Source organism: Pinus tabuliformis, chromosome J (genome assembly GCF_031772625.1).
Source record: "Pinus tabuliformis cultivar Carrire ecotype Pingquan chromosome J, CPIR1, whole genome shotgun sequence".
NCBI lineage: Eukaryota > Viridiplantae > Streptophyta > Pinopsida > Pinales > Pinaceae > Pinus > Pinus tabuliformis.
This window is the reverse complement of record NC_142295.1, coordinates 1,412,500,726-1,412,515,489: the sequence shown is the minus strand read 5'-3', so window position 1 is coordinate 1,412,515,489 and position 14,764 is coordinate 1,412,500,726. Positions and strand designations below refer to the sequence as shown.

General features: G+C 35.9%; 1 protein-coding gene across 1 annotated transcript; it reads right to left on the bottom strand.

The window, feature by feature from the left end:
* Positions 1–6,043: 6,043 nt before the first annotated feature.
* Positions 6,044–8,860, bottom strand: LOC149232641 (uncharacterized). Its single transcript, XM_089379469.1, has 2 exons — positions 8,444–8,860; positions 6,044–6,777 (listed from the first exon to the last, which is right to left on the bottom strand). The coding sequence occupies exons 1-2, from the start codon at positions 8,690–8,692 to the stop codon at positions 6,157–6,159; spliced, it is 870 nt and encodes a 289-aa protein (XP_089235595.1). The 5' UTR covers positions 8,693–8,860; the 3' UTR covers positions 6,044–6,156.
* Between the last annotated feature and the right edge of the window lie 5,904 nt (positions 8,861–14,764).

Here is a 14,764-nt window from a genome sequence, read left to right as displayed (position 1 = left end):
TTGATATAGAGGTCTTGGTTTAGCTGTGTTGGACCCTTATTCCTAACAGGGTGGCAATGCCATCCGTAGGATCACTGTCAGGGGGGTCTAGGGGGGATGACAACAATTTTATGAGCTCCCCCTAGAGAGGCTTGTGGGGCAGCACCCTTGAAGCAAAAAATAGATGAACAATTGTCTTGTAAAATATTGTAATTTTGTAGTCAATCTGGGTCATTCATTAGGCGAAAGATCTGGCAATAGAAGTTATGTTAATTTAGGGTTTTTTTTTCCCTAGAAGGAAACGCTCGGTTTAAATGAGGGACCTATATTACGGTTGGGTATTATGATTTTGTGTGAGAAAGAGAGAGGAGATTGTGTTAGAGCGAAGAGGAAATTATAGCGGATTTGTTGTAGGTTGTATCTCTTCATTTTGTTGGATAATATAAAAGGAGGTCTAGTTGTTTCTCTGTGGACGTAGCACAAATTGGGTGAACCACCTAAATTTGTCTCTCTTGTCTTATGCTTTTCTGTGTTTGTGATTCCACAATATTTTATGTGTTCCATTGCTCTATTATTTAATTTCTAATATTCTTGCAATGTTTGCATGATTCAGATGCTTTGTAAATAACTATTTATGCCATAAATTATAGATACAATTGTAGTATTCATCTCATGATTTTTTTTATATTTAATCGAGCATAATTTAACCAAGCTTTTAGATAAATAATGGATAGGAAAAAGATGTAAATAAATAATTTAACCAAGTCGTTACATAAATAAAGGATAGGAATAAGATGTAAATAAATACACCATTATTAGTCGATTTGTCTATTGACCACTATTAGTTTAGCATTGACCAATCCAATTTATAATGTTTAACTTTGAAAAGCAAATATTTGTTTTTCAATATCATTAAAAAAATTATTTTCCAAACATTTGATTAGGTCATACTTTTGAAAGTATAGTCTTTGTGCCATTTGGATAATTGCCCCAGATTTTTTTGCCACAATTTATGGATGTAGCTCACGTAAATAACCTATTTAACATTATTTACAGCCCACCCCATTATTTATTTCTTAGCATCAAAAATGAATATAAATAAGATGTAAATAAATATACTTACCAAGAGTTATTGCCCACAATTATTTATGTGTTCCTCAAAACTTTATTAAGTATGAGTAAAAATGCAAATGTGCAGATTTACTAGTTTTGCTACACACTAGAATTTATGCAAATCCTTGCACAGAGTCTCTAGTATCCTCCAACAATTTTTTAATATGGACATTAAAATATTATCTATGGGTCACACTAATTCTTTTTTATTAATATATTTTTGTTTAAATATTGTCTCAATTGAACATGGAACCAATTACACATTTCATCTATAAACTTTATATGTGTAGGAATTACATTTCTTCTTCATATTAAAAAGTAAATTAACTTTTTTTACTTTTAGTTACTTGATCTCTGTAACCAACAATGAGTTTTTTTTATTACTATTTTTTAATAGGTTAATATACTTATATTATTTTATTATTTTAAAATGTGATGTTATCAAATAACACCTCTTTATACAAGATTGTGTAGCACATGATGATATAAATAAAAATGTATGTAATTCAAAAAAATTATTTAGTATATTTAATAAAAATACAATAAAATAAAATTTATGAATAATTTTTTATAATAATAAATATTATTATTTTAAATTTATAAAAAATTAATAAAAATATAAAAATTTAGTGTATTTAACCTATTTAATAAAAAGATTAAGAATAAGTTTATTCTGAAATAAAATTATTTTTAGATAAGATTAAATTTTTATAAGATTTTAAAAAATATATATATAATTAGATTTAATAAAAGTTAGAACAATATATTTAAAAAATTATTTTATTCTAAATTAATTATTAATATTAAAAATTCAATTAATTATTATTATTAAAAATTCAATTAAGATATGAAATAAATTAAATATCTTAATTTTTATATTTTATTTTCGTTAAATATAAATTTAAAAAAATATATATATAAAATCATAAAATAGATGATGATGATGATGATGATTAACGTTCACTAAGACGAATGTGGTCTATCAAGCCTCAAGAAAAGAGAGTCTAATTGTTATTCTTTAAAATCTTGTTTCTGTGATCAAGTAGGGAAAGAAGTGTTCCAAGATCGCTAAAGTTGGGTTGACTTAATAAGTCAAGCGAATGTGGTCTATCAAGCCTCAAGAAAAGAGAGTCTAATTGTCATTCTTTAAAATCTTGTTTCTGTGATCAAGTAGGGAAAGAAGTGTTCCAAGATTGCTAAAGTTGGGTTGACTTAATAAGTCAAGAAGATTAGAGGTGTGGCTGATGATAGGGAATTGAGAGTGGATGTGGGCAAGAGTTGGGTAGTGTAAATGGAAGTGCTTTTCATCTTCCACCTTAGTGTAAATGGAAGTGCTTTTCATCTTCCACCTTCTTAGTATCACAAATCTGACAGATTCTATGATCCCAAGGATTCTTGGGAGTAGACCACTGCCCGGTCTCACTCTGAAGCTCATGAGATTTAGTTCTAATCCTAGCGATGTTCATTTTCTTCTTAGTGCCAATCAACATAGAGAGATAGTTCTAGTTATCAAGGGTGGGGTTGATCACCTCCTTATAGTACCTTAGCTTCCTTTTACCCTCCAACTCCTTAGCATCCCACATCTTGTCCTTAAAACTGGAGGTAATAGTATCTTTGATATTTTCCTTGCTTCCCATGATGATCTCCTCCTTAATCCCCCAAAGGTTGAGCCAAGACTGAGCATCCTGATGCCACCCACGCTTGAGGCGTAGGTGGGGGTTTTGACTAAAGTTAGAAGCAATTTTTGGGAGCCTCTTGGATTCCATATTATGAAGCTTCTTCTTATATATCAGATATCTAAACATAACCACACTTTCAATGGGGGACAAGCCAGTTTCGATCAAGAGGATAGGATAGGGAGTATTTCCCTTGATCTTGAGGTTATAGGTTATGAATTGCTTTTAGATCATTTCAATCTTTTTCCACAATTCCCTAGATATATTGCATCCCCAAACTTCACATCCGTATAAGGTAACAAGGGTGACGAGAGTCTCAAAGAGGAACCTTTTTTTACTCTAGATGTAAAGATTGGTTGACTTACAATTGTTTTCAAGCTCATAATAAGCTTTCCAACCTCCAATAATTATTTTCTCAATGCTATAATTCCAATTGAGCTGATGAGAAAAGACAATATCCAAATATTTATAAGAAGAAACCTGCTCAAGATAATGGTTATCATAGACAAAACTACCATGGGTGATCTTTTTGGATTTAATGATCATGACTTGTCTCTTGTCATTGTTAATTGTCATACCCATCTTGGAGTAGTAGACATGAAGAGTCTTAAACTACTTGTCTAGGTCATCATGCCTCCTTACAAGAAGAATGATATCATCAGCATAAAGGAGAAGAGTAATGATAATACCAGCGAACTCAGTGCCTTTGCAGCCCATAGTTTCCAGACACTCCTCTAGTTTATCGATGTAAATACCAAAAAGGGTAGGGGAAAGGAGACAACCTTTCTTAACCTCGATATTGCATTTAATATCTTTAGACCACCCTTCGTTAGTCTTAAGCTTGGAAATGACAGTCTCGTAGAGGCGGATTACAACAATCCTCTGTTCAGGAGGAACCATGATCTCTTCAAGCCTCTCCCGGACCTTATCTCGGGGGACAATGTCAAAATCTTTTCTAAAGTCCACAAAACAACATGAGAGATCGATTTTACTATTGCAACATTCCATTGCAATGATTCTAAGAGTGACAAGGTGGTGGTTCTCAAGCCAAAGGCTAAGGCTTTTTTCCAAAATGATCCCATAAAGTTTTTCTAGGATGTGGCTAATCATAATGGTCCTGTAGTTAGAGGGAATGCTTTTGTCTCCATTTTTGAGGATATGCACAATAAGGCTTTACGTCCAAAGCTTAGGGAAGCCATGCTTTACAGCCAAATTGAGAAGCTTATGAAGATGAGGAATAAGGATAGATTTTCCCATTTTAAAGATCTCGACTTTGTAACCTTCAATATCTTTGGCTTTCCCATTAGTGAGCTTATTAATCCTAGACTCAATGTATTCGAGAGAAAAAAGATCATCCTTAATAAGAGTATTTAAGATGGTGCCATGTCCAGAGAGTCATATAACTCCTTAAGATAGTTATCCCAATTTTCCATGGCTCCTTAAGATAGTTATCCCAATTTTCCATGGGGGTAGAATAATATGTATTGGTAGATAATATCCACTAAATTTGTTATATGATATTAAGTTGGTGTTTTTTAGAGTTTTATTTTATGATGAAAAACATTAAGAAAATTATTTTTAAAACTCATTAAGGTTAGTAATGCAACAAATATTTTGAAATATAGATTTAATGTGAGTATCACTTGAACAATTTAAAAGAAACTACTTCTCTTTTTCCTCACATTACTTGTGTATCGTTTCACAATAATTTTTTATTTACATTAATAAAGATTAAGAGACAACCAACTCTCAATTTTGCCATAAAAATTATAAGAATTTGTTCTTATTTTAACCATATTTATTCCTTATTTACACTATTAAAAAAAAGAGAAAAATAATTTTTATTTTCAAGATTTACTTTCACCACTTCTTTTTAACATTTCGTTTTCCTTTTTTCTTTAACTCTCATCACCTCACTTGCTACTTAAATTTTGATCTTTATATATACAATATTTAATATTCTGTTAAATTTAAATAATATAAAGTTATTAATTTTTGCTTGGGTAGCTCAATTGGCAATGGCCATGGAAATGAAGTCTCATTGAACCAGAAGTCTTGGGTTCAAATCTTGTTTTATCCCCCTAATCAGGGTGAAAAGTTGGACATGATGTAGATGTAATCCTACCCAACTTACAAAAAAAATATAAAAATATTAACAAATAAAAATAATAATTAATGTTATATTTACAAAAATAATTTTTATGTACATTTTCATTAGTATAATTGACTTTTAAAATTTCCTTAAATTAATCAAACCAAAAAAATATGTTATTTTTCTATTTTTAAAAAATTTAGAATATTTAGAAATATTTAAACTTTACAATTAAAATAAAGAAGATGGGCATTTTGAAGATATTGTCCTACCAAACTTACAAAAAATTATAAAAATATTAACAAATAAATACAATAATAATAATACTTAATTTTATATTTACAAATTTTTTTTTATGTACAATTTCATTAGTATAATTGATTTTTAAGATTTTTTAAACGAAACAAATTTTTATATTTTTAAGAAATTTAAAATATTTAAATTTTAAAATTAAAATGAAGGCATGAAATTTTACAATAATATTAAAAATACATATTAAAAAATAAATAAATATTATTCGACAATCCTTAAAATAATAAATTCTCAATTTACTTGGATGAACTTTAAACTTTAAAATATAAGAAGATGTACAGTTAACTCACATAAGCCTTCACATACTATAAATTCTCAATTCAGAGTTAAACCAATTTAATTCCACGAAGCCGAATAATGTAAATTTTCAAACTCATTCACTTGCATAACTCCTCCAACCCTAGGAAATGAAAATGTGTTTAATATCCATTTGCAAATTATAAAATTGTTCTCAAGTAGAGAAAAACAAAACAGCAAATACTTGAAAAAGAATAACTCGTAAGGTTGCACCAATGAAATATAATAGCTTCCACGAAGATTGCATTTTAAAGTAATTTATTAGTTCGTCGCTCGAAATAATTCTACCATGTAACTAATCCATGACAGCTAAACCTTTTGTATTTCAAAATACATTTAAGAATTAGAGTCGGGAAGAAATTTGATGACCCACTACCACCGTGACATTCGCAGTTAACAATTGTAAAAATTAACAGTATACTGCAACAGCAGGGTATCTTGTACATCGATTGTTGTTCCAGTTCGTCTCTGGACTTTTACATCTTTCTATTCATTACTTCTGCATCAGACCAGTCAGTCAACTAATTGAAATATCAAGTCATACAATCCAGTCATGAGTTCGGTTTCAGTCAACTAATTCAAAGATAAACTTTTATTTCAGTCAGCTAAATCAAAGATAGAACTTCTGTAATGCATTCACGAGTTCGGCTTCATTGCTGATAGGAATGAAGTGGTAATATTACAAAATCAAGCAGTGTCAATGAAGCGTAATTCTTTGAGCTTGCATGTACCGGCCTTGTTATTCACGATAACTCTACTAGCATTTTTGTTATTGCTAACTCTATTAGCCCTTTTATTATTGCTGTTTATATTCCTTAGCCTGCCTTTGCCCAGATGGTATTCACATAGAGAATATCCTACAAGAGTCCGCTGAGAACACCGCCAGCCTCGCCCATTCCTCCGCCTGCATTGAGAACCTTCTGCTTCGTTATAACGAAAAATAGGCATCGCCTTCTCATCCATTTTTCTCCCATCTTCCTGCTGGATATCAGTCTCCAGCCCCAAATTTTTTGTGATTTTTCTTTCATGCTTCCATTCGTTAATGCTGCCAATCACACTTTTGCTTCTTTTCCGCTTGACGCCGTGCACACTCAAGAATTTCTGCTGCCTGCACAAAATCCCCATTTCAAGGCCACCTGGTTTTGGCAACTTCCATTCCTCATCACGGTCTCCCATGATCCCTTTCTCGGCGCTGCTTGAAGTGTTTTCCTTGAGGAGGGCTTCTTCAGTTCCTGATGGTTCTGAAATGGATACGTACTTCATACTCTCCTTCCATCTGCAGTTTGCTTTCTTTACCTCGGCGCCGTCCTGTGCAAAACAAACGGGTTTTAGTGCAGCGCGAGATTAGACAATAAAAAGCTCGTTTGCCTATTCTAGAAGGGATTACATTTTTCCTTTAAGATGAATTCTTCGCGGCCATAACACACTACCACTTTCCAATCCAAAAGCTTGATTGATTCAGAGAAAAAATAAATCTAGATTACATTTTTCCTTTAAGATGAATCCTTCGCGGCCATATCACACTAACACTTTCCAATCCAAAAGCTTGCTTGATTCAAAGAAAAAAAAGGACAGTCCTAAATTGCGCAAAGGGAAGATCCTAGCTTCAACGAACCTAGGTATTCTCAGAGCCCCTGATAGGAAAGATCTTAACCCAAAATCGTTTATAATGCCACAGATTTGTGCCTGGTTTTCTTTATCCCTCTCATTGAGTAAGAGATCCGAGATTAATATGGATCTAAGCGCAACCCCTTCAAGTCCCGAAATATCGGTCCCGTTTTAATTTGTTTCCTGTGCCTGCAATGTATCGTCCTAATCTACGCCATCAACACGAATATCATATATTTTTCATCTGGAGGATGTGGATTGCCTTTTACCTTCACTTACGTCGATTTTCAAGATAGAAGGTATAATAGGGAATCATGCCCTTAGAATTGTATTGCTTATTCTGAATGCATTAGAGGAAATTGGAGTAAATTAGTCAGTCCTGAACTTATGTTAGAGGAAATTAGCCAATCTTGAACTTATGTTGATGGTAGATTTTCGAAATATCAGATAGAAGGTATGAAGGGAATGATATTCCCAAAATTTCATTGCTTATTCTAAATGAATCAGAAAAAATTAATCAATCGTGAAACTTAAATCGATTGCAGATTCTGAAACTATCAGTCAGCGGATTAATGATACAATACGACTGAAGCCCTCCACATTTGTCAATGTCCTCTGGTTGCCTCCCCGGCACATGTTTCGGCTCTAAGAAACTACATATTAACAGTGATATACATACACTACATGTATATCCAGCCACAAATCGGTGTCTCCTCTTGTCTAAGACGAACTCAAGGGTTTGGGGATGCACAGATGGAAACCCAGTTTGCACCCAATTGAAGCCTTCCCTTCATTGTCAGTGCATGCGGCTGAAGCTGCCATTTACCCCTCCCCTCCCTCACTACTTCCATTCACTTCTTAGGCAAAATCGATAGAGAAGCAGATTCAGAATCATTAACTGATTAAAGGAATGTGATCTCGTGGGGTCTGTTACGGAGATTTCGGGGGAAGGCACGCATGCACCTTGGTCAACATTAACCCTATGAGCTTACTGGCCTACACACCAAATGTCTTCCATACCGCTTGCACCTGCAGCATGCCTGTGCTATATATATATATATATACTCGATGGGCACACCACATCGATTACATTGATTTCTTCCAGAATCTATATATACTCGATGGGCACATCACATCGATTACATTGATTTCTTCCAGAATCTTTGGAACACATCCATTGCATCCAAATCTTAAAGGCTAATGCAGAGAGAAGAGGGCAAATGGGATGGTTAACTCTAATACAATACATGTGGAGATTGCAGAATGACTTCACCCATTCCAAAGGAGTCATTCTAACAGCCCACCTTTCATCGCTCATATCATATCTAAAATACAGAAAACAAAATGGAATGGATCACACTCGTACCTTAAGAACCTGACCTTCACTGTTCCCTTCGCCGCTGAGTTGGAGGTGCAAAGAGTTTCTCCAGTTGTGGGCAGGACGCGTATGAGTCCCATGGTCTCCTTCACCCTCTTTGTCCTCGGCCCGCTGGACGTCCATGACGGCTGCTACCAGTGGTAGAAGAAACTCATCCTCGCCATTGCCATGGCCAGAGTTACTGGCAATATAGGAAGTAGATGTGAATAAGGCCCCGGAACGATTCCGGATCCTCATCTGTGTATTGTGTTTATTCGGCTCAGTCTTTACCAAACGAAATCACGGGTACATTAGCCTGATATTCCCCGTCCCACTTCGTAGAACAGCGATTAAACTGCCCAAACGCTCGCCCTTTCCCTCCCCGATGCTAAATTAATAGCACTCATTTCAGGGCCTTCAGTAAATAAACCGAATTCCCTCCCCACCTCCCGCACATGTGGGCAGGAGACTGCCTATCGCCGGTTCTTCCTGGAAAGCACCGGAGCCTGCCGGCGGCACACGGGTCTCTGCCTGTCAGCGTCGCTTTTTATAAAACCGATCTGGAAAAGCCTTTTCCCGTAATCAAGATATTGCTCGCCACACATCATGATTTTATAGCTTTAAATATCGTGATTAGATTTTAAATTTAGTGGCAGTGAAACCCCGCACCCTAAAAAGCCAAGAAAGCTTTTTACTAAAATATATATGTGTTCGTGCACTTTGAATAGCTGTTTGTTTCGTTGAATGTTGTGTTAACATTCATTCACTTTGAAATTGGTTCCAACTCATATATTGTCAATTTAAAAAACGAAAATTAATGGTGTAATATTTTTCCCAATGATTTAATATCTAAATTAAAATTTAGATTGAGATTAAAACAAATTGCAGGTTAAAATTTTCTATTAAGTCATCTTAAAACTATATAGTGAGAAACTTGATTGCAAGAAACTTTCACTGGTTGGCCACAAGGTAGTGGCAAAAAAACATTAATAATAACGAAAGGAAATTGAGAGACTACATGCAAATAGCACAAACTAACCAAAAACATTGAAGAACCAAAATACAACCAACAATCATCCTTGATCAGTGAAATTAGCGAGATATGGAGCATCTGGTTCATTGCCAGGTGACGAAGAAGGATGAAAGGCTTCATGAACGTGAGCTTCCATGTGTGTCATCCTGCCTTCGAGACAGTGTAGCCTCTCTTGAATCCTTTTCTAACTGCGACGTAGTGAGACCAGCCTATCCATCGTGTGCCACTGGTAGTGTTCGAGATCATTCATAAAAGCGATAACATCATTACGGTCCTCATGCCAATCTTGAGCTAGTTGCTCCACTAGTGAGGTAACCTAATGAATCCGTGCTTCCAGAGAGTCAAAAGGAGGGGGTAAATCTACTCTCCCTGACGATTTGGCAAGCTATTGGTCCACCTCTTCACCAAAATCTCGGTGTTCCACATAGTGGACAATGCCTTGGCTCGAGGCCTTACACCCCTACAAGCACGTCCTCCTTGTCACTGCATGTTCCTCCAACTTACTAACCCACACAACCCACTCAGAGCCTCAAACCAGATGTGCCAATCACCAGGAAAAGCTCAAGAAACCTTGCTAGTAAAAAATCAATACAGTTGTTGTGTCGGTTTAATCATTGTTTAATTGACTGAACCATAACCATTTAATTGTCAACCAGGGTAGGTCTGTTTATCTCAAAGGTGTCTACACTATCTGTGCCGATACATAACAACCAAGGATAGAAATAAAGAACGAAAGAAATGTCGTTGAACCAATTACAAAAATTAAACACTCATGCAGAAATCAAAAAACATTCTACAAGAATGAAATCACACTTCATGTTTTACCAAGAAATGGGCATGCCACACACAATATCAATGACTGAACCAGCTGATCAAATATTACAGCTTAAATTAATCCTGTGTAACAGAATATCATAAATCTAAAAAACATAAGTAAATCTGCTCTGTGAATTATATAGCGACAACAATAACTTCACACTTACGAAAAAGAAATAATTAATCTACTACTACAACTACCACTACAATCCCTGCTAAAGAGAAGGCTCATCCTCCCTAACAGGCCACAGCGATGAATTAAGAACTAGTTAGGAATTCAACCTAGAATCTGTAAAAGCATCACCAACAATGTTCATGTATTAAAATAGTTGTGAATTACAGAATCAAAATGATGGTACTATCTTGTGTTGCATGTTCCCTTCCATGGAACTAAATCCTTTTATAAAGTTTATATGCCAAAAATAGGGAACAGATTAGTCATGAGAATCTTATGATTCTCATGTTGATCGATATTAAAATAAAACAGGAATTGTTACAACTGGTTTCTAAATACAAGGCCTATTCAAGTTACATCATTTTCTAAAATCATAACTACCTAGATTCTTTGACCACCCACAGATAATTCATGCTTCTCGACAGTTGTCTCATGGAATAGTACCCACAGTCTTTGACAGTTGCGGTGGAATAACATTTCGCAGTGTGACAACAACTTGAGGTGTAACAACAATGGTCTATAACAGCAAATCCTCAAAACATATTTTTGAATTAACAACACAATTGTCCATCCTTTGGCCTTGAATTCATGGGAAACACCTGAAAGAAAAAGAGCCAAAGAACTTCTTCCACACTTACCCTAGTTCTCTTCATTCATATTTAACAAAAATGGTAAAATAATATGTCGCAACAAGAGTTGCTTCTTATAACCAGGAAAAGCGATAATTAGGATGTAAAGCTTGCGGGTTCAAAGGTAAAATGGTAAAAAATGGGGGAAAGAGGTATCTAAAGTATGCCCAAAAGTTGCACCCAACATCTCCCCCCAACTGAAGCAATTGCATGTCCTCATGCAAAATTCTCAGATATTGTTGTTGTACCTCTGCTGTAGATCTGTCAAGTTGTAAGCATCGATAGTATCCTCATCAATAGACCTGTAGCCCTGAGTGGCCATCAACTAATGCGGCCAAGATTCCTCCTCATAGTCACACAACTGATAATGGGGCTAGTACTCCTCCACTAGCAGCCAAATCAAAGGATATTTAAACTTGAGCCCTATCCAGAAGGCTCCCAATGATCTCACAATATGGGCGTACTCTGGGACCCATGTAACAACAACCACGAAGTTTGGAAACCCAAAAGGGTCACCCTCCTATAGACCTATGCTACCGACCTCAGTGTGTTTAAGGCACCCCGTTAGTGCTCGGCTCTTCAGCTATACAAAGAGGTTGAGGCAGAATCCCATGATTCTCCTTCTGTAGATAGCTGATTTCTCTCTGACGTCCGGAGTACTCAGAAATCTCTTAAAATCACACCTCAACTCTGTATCCATTCCTCGTTCCATCCTTATCCATAATGCTTCCTTTTCTTTGTTGGTGTATGCTGACTTCATGGCTAGGTGCCATTTTATCTGATTTCTCATGAAAGAAATAAAAGCACGCAACTGTAGGTCCTCCATGTAGGAGAAAATGCACGCAACCATGTGCAAACTAGCATTCTCACATATTATATTATGAAGAAACGGCTCACATAGTAAGCTTTGGTCATTAAAATTGCAAGCAAAGAAAACTTCCAAAAAAGCTTGGGTAGAATTACCCAAATACAGTCTATTTTCATAGATGACCATCAATTGAAACAAGTAAAATATTTCCCACATAATGACTAGGTAGGATAGAGAGGGCCTTCTACACCCTAATAGATTTAGGACGATTTCATACAACTTTTGTTTATCATTTGTTAAATCCAAACTTGTTGTTGTAACAACTGCATTTGCTTCTCCTTCTCCTTCCCGGCTTCCTTATTTTCCCATCTTTCCCATTCTTCTGCCAATTTCTTCTCAGCCCACTATTCCTTGAGCGAATCTACAACTTTCTGATGTTCTTCTAGTGAGATCACTCCCTTTTGTAAGGAGAGTGCCTATTGTTTCCATTTCTGCAATTCTGATATCAATAATTTTTTCTTCGAACACCATCCTACTTCAGGACCCTGTGTTCCTTCACATGCAATATCACTTGGGGTTGTAACAACATCTCGAGGATTGAGCTACTCTCCTTCAGTTGTCGGCTTTTTTGTACCAGACACTTCGTCAGCAGGTTCTTGTGGTTCATCTCTTTCTTTTTCTTCCTGAGTATCCTCTGCCTCTACTGTTGGTTCTTGTGTAACAATAGTGTCATTGGTAGGTTCTTGTGTATCAGCTTCTAAGTCGATTACTATGGGATGCTCCGTTTGGCTATTGGTTCTTGTGTAATAGCAACACCGTTAACAAATTCTTGTTTAACAACAACGTCGTTAACGGGTTCTTGTGTAACAACCTCCCAAGGTTTGGTTTTAGTTTCCATCAAAATGGTGTTTGCAACACATACTCCATATTTGACTGTTGCTAGATTCCTAGCACATGCTGCACATACAAAACCTGTGTGGTTTCTTCCCTTATTTTTTCTATAGCCTCTACCAAGGTTTCTAGGCCTAGGACCTGTGGTTCTACTTTACTCTCCTGTAATTGCTTCCTTAATCTTTCATTTTATTTTTCTAAATTTCCAATTTTATGTAGCAAAGGTTGGGTCTCGTCCTTACCTGATAGAGGGACCTCTCCGAATGGGCCTATCCCCTTCTTTCTGTTTCCATGTGCCCTTGTGCTTGCTCGGCTCCTTTTTGGATGGAGGTGAAGGTTCTGGTTGTGAGTTGGCTTTCACCCTCTTCTTCGATATCCTGCCACCTATCGACTTCTCCAATGATATTTTCTTAATCCTACCTCCGAGGATTTCCCTTATTCTTTAGTCTCCCTAGCTTCCCTTGGAGCGTCAATGGGGATTCCAACTTTCCTTCAGCAGGAAGTCCTCATATTTCTACTCATAAACTCCTCCCAGCTCTTGCCTTGGCGTTCCAATGCATCCAACACAATTAACTTGATGAGGTCATGGTTGGTAACGCAACTCTCTAGGTGTGCAACAATCTTCATGACAGCAGACATGTGCCTTATATTTTCTAGCAGGAAATATGGGAGATTGACCAACTGCCTATGTCGAAGGTGGTTTAACAATGGAAAATGGTAATTGAACATGATCATTTTCCTTCCTTCACAAGTAATGTACTTGATGATGTACAGGGCGATGTCTCCCCATGGTTGAGGGAGTGATAACCTGTCAATTCCCCTACCTTTTTTCTCCAATTCCTCTTCTCCTCACAGGAATTCCACCTTAAGGGAGGGGTCATTAATATTTTGATTGAACCACCTTTTTTCCTTGGCCTACAATGTTGTTACTCAAGAAATTAATTGTTTTGTAACTTCTACTTCAACCCCCTAACCTCTTGCCAATGGGGCTTTGGATTGACGGTGAATGGGTGCGTTGTTAAGGCACTTCTTGCGATAGGTCACCCGTTCAAATCCCCATGGGTACTTAGGTTAGTCTTAACTAGAAAAAAAAAAAAAACCCTAACCTCTCTATAGTTTATGTTCAGATTTTTAGCGAATTCCATGAAAATTGACTCATCTAATCCCTTAAGTCACTCAAACAACTCAAACCATCATGCTTCCTTAAAAGTATAGCACACATAGTTTTCCAATGCTTCAGTTGAATTGGGATAGTGCTAGACTGATGTTCCTCTGATTTCTGTTTCAGTTACTGCACTCTATGTTTTCTCTATTCTTTCTTTGAGAATTTTGAAGTGAGGATGTAATGCTTCGCTGAGGTTGATATCAAGGCAATGAGGTAGGGAATAAAAGCAGGAATGTCAGATCAGGGGGATCATACTGCACACATTATGATCTCATTATTGATCCTGAGATTGTGGAGGTATGGATTAAATGCGATTTACTCCTCGGCATGATTGGCATAAAGAGAACAATAATTGCAGGGTTTAATAATGAGTACAGGGTTGTCGCTTTTAATTTTAGTTTTAAATCATAGATTGCGAAATGATTCGCCCTCCCCCCGAGTTTAATGCAACGAACGTCCTCGACCATCAAAGAAAATACCATATTAATTGTCATAAATGTTAAATAAAGGAAAAAGTGATATACTTTTTGTGTGATGTCCCTGAGGTGATGTGGTGAAAAGGGACTATCGAAAAGATACCAACGATATAATTAATTATGGCGATGATGTGTTAGTTGTGTCATTTGCTCCTGTAGCAAGATGTTGATGAATGCTATTTATTACAGCAGACGATTTCGCCTGGGTCACTGCTGCAGGTTGTCAGCTATTACACATGTAACAACAAATACAATTTCTAACATTATTTCTACAGCAAATTCTTATTTACACTACTCTTACAAATACTTACAAAAATTTGAAAAGAACAAGAAAAGA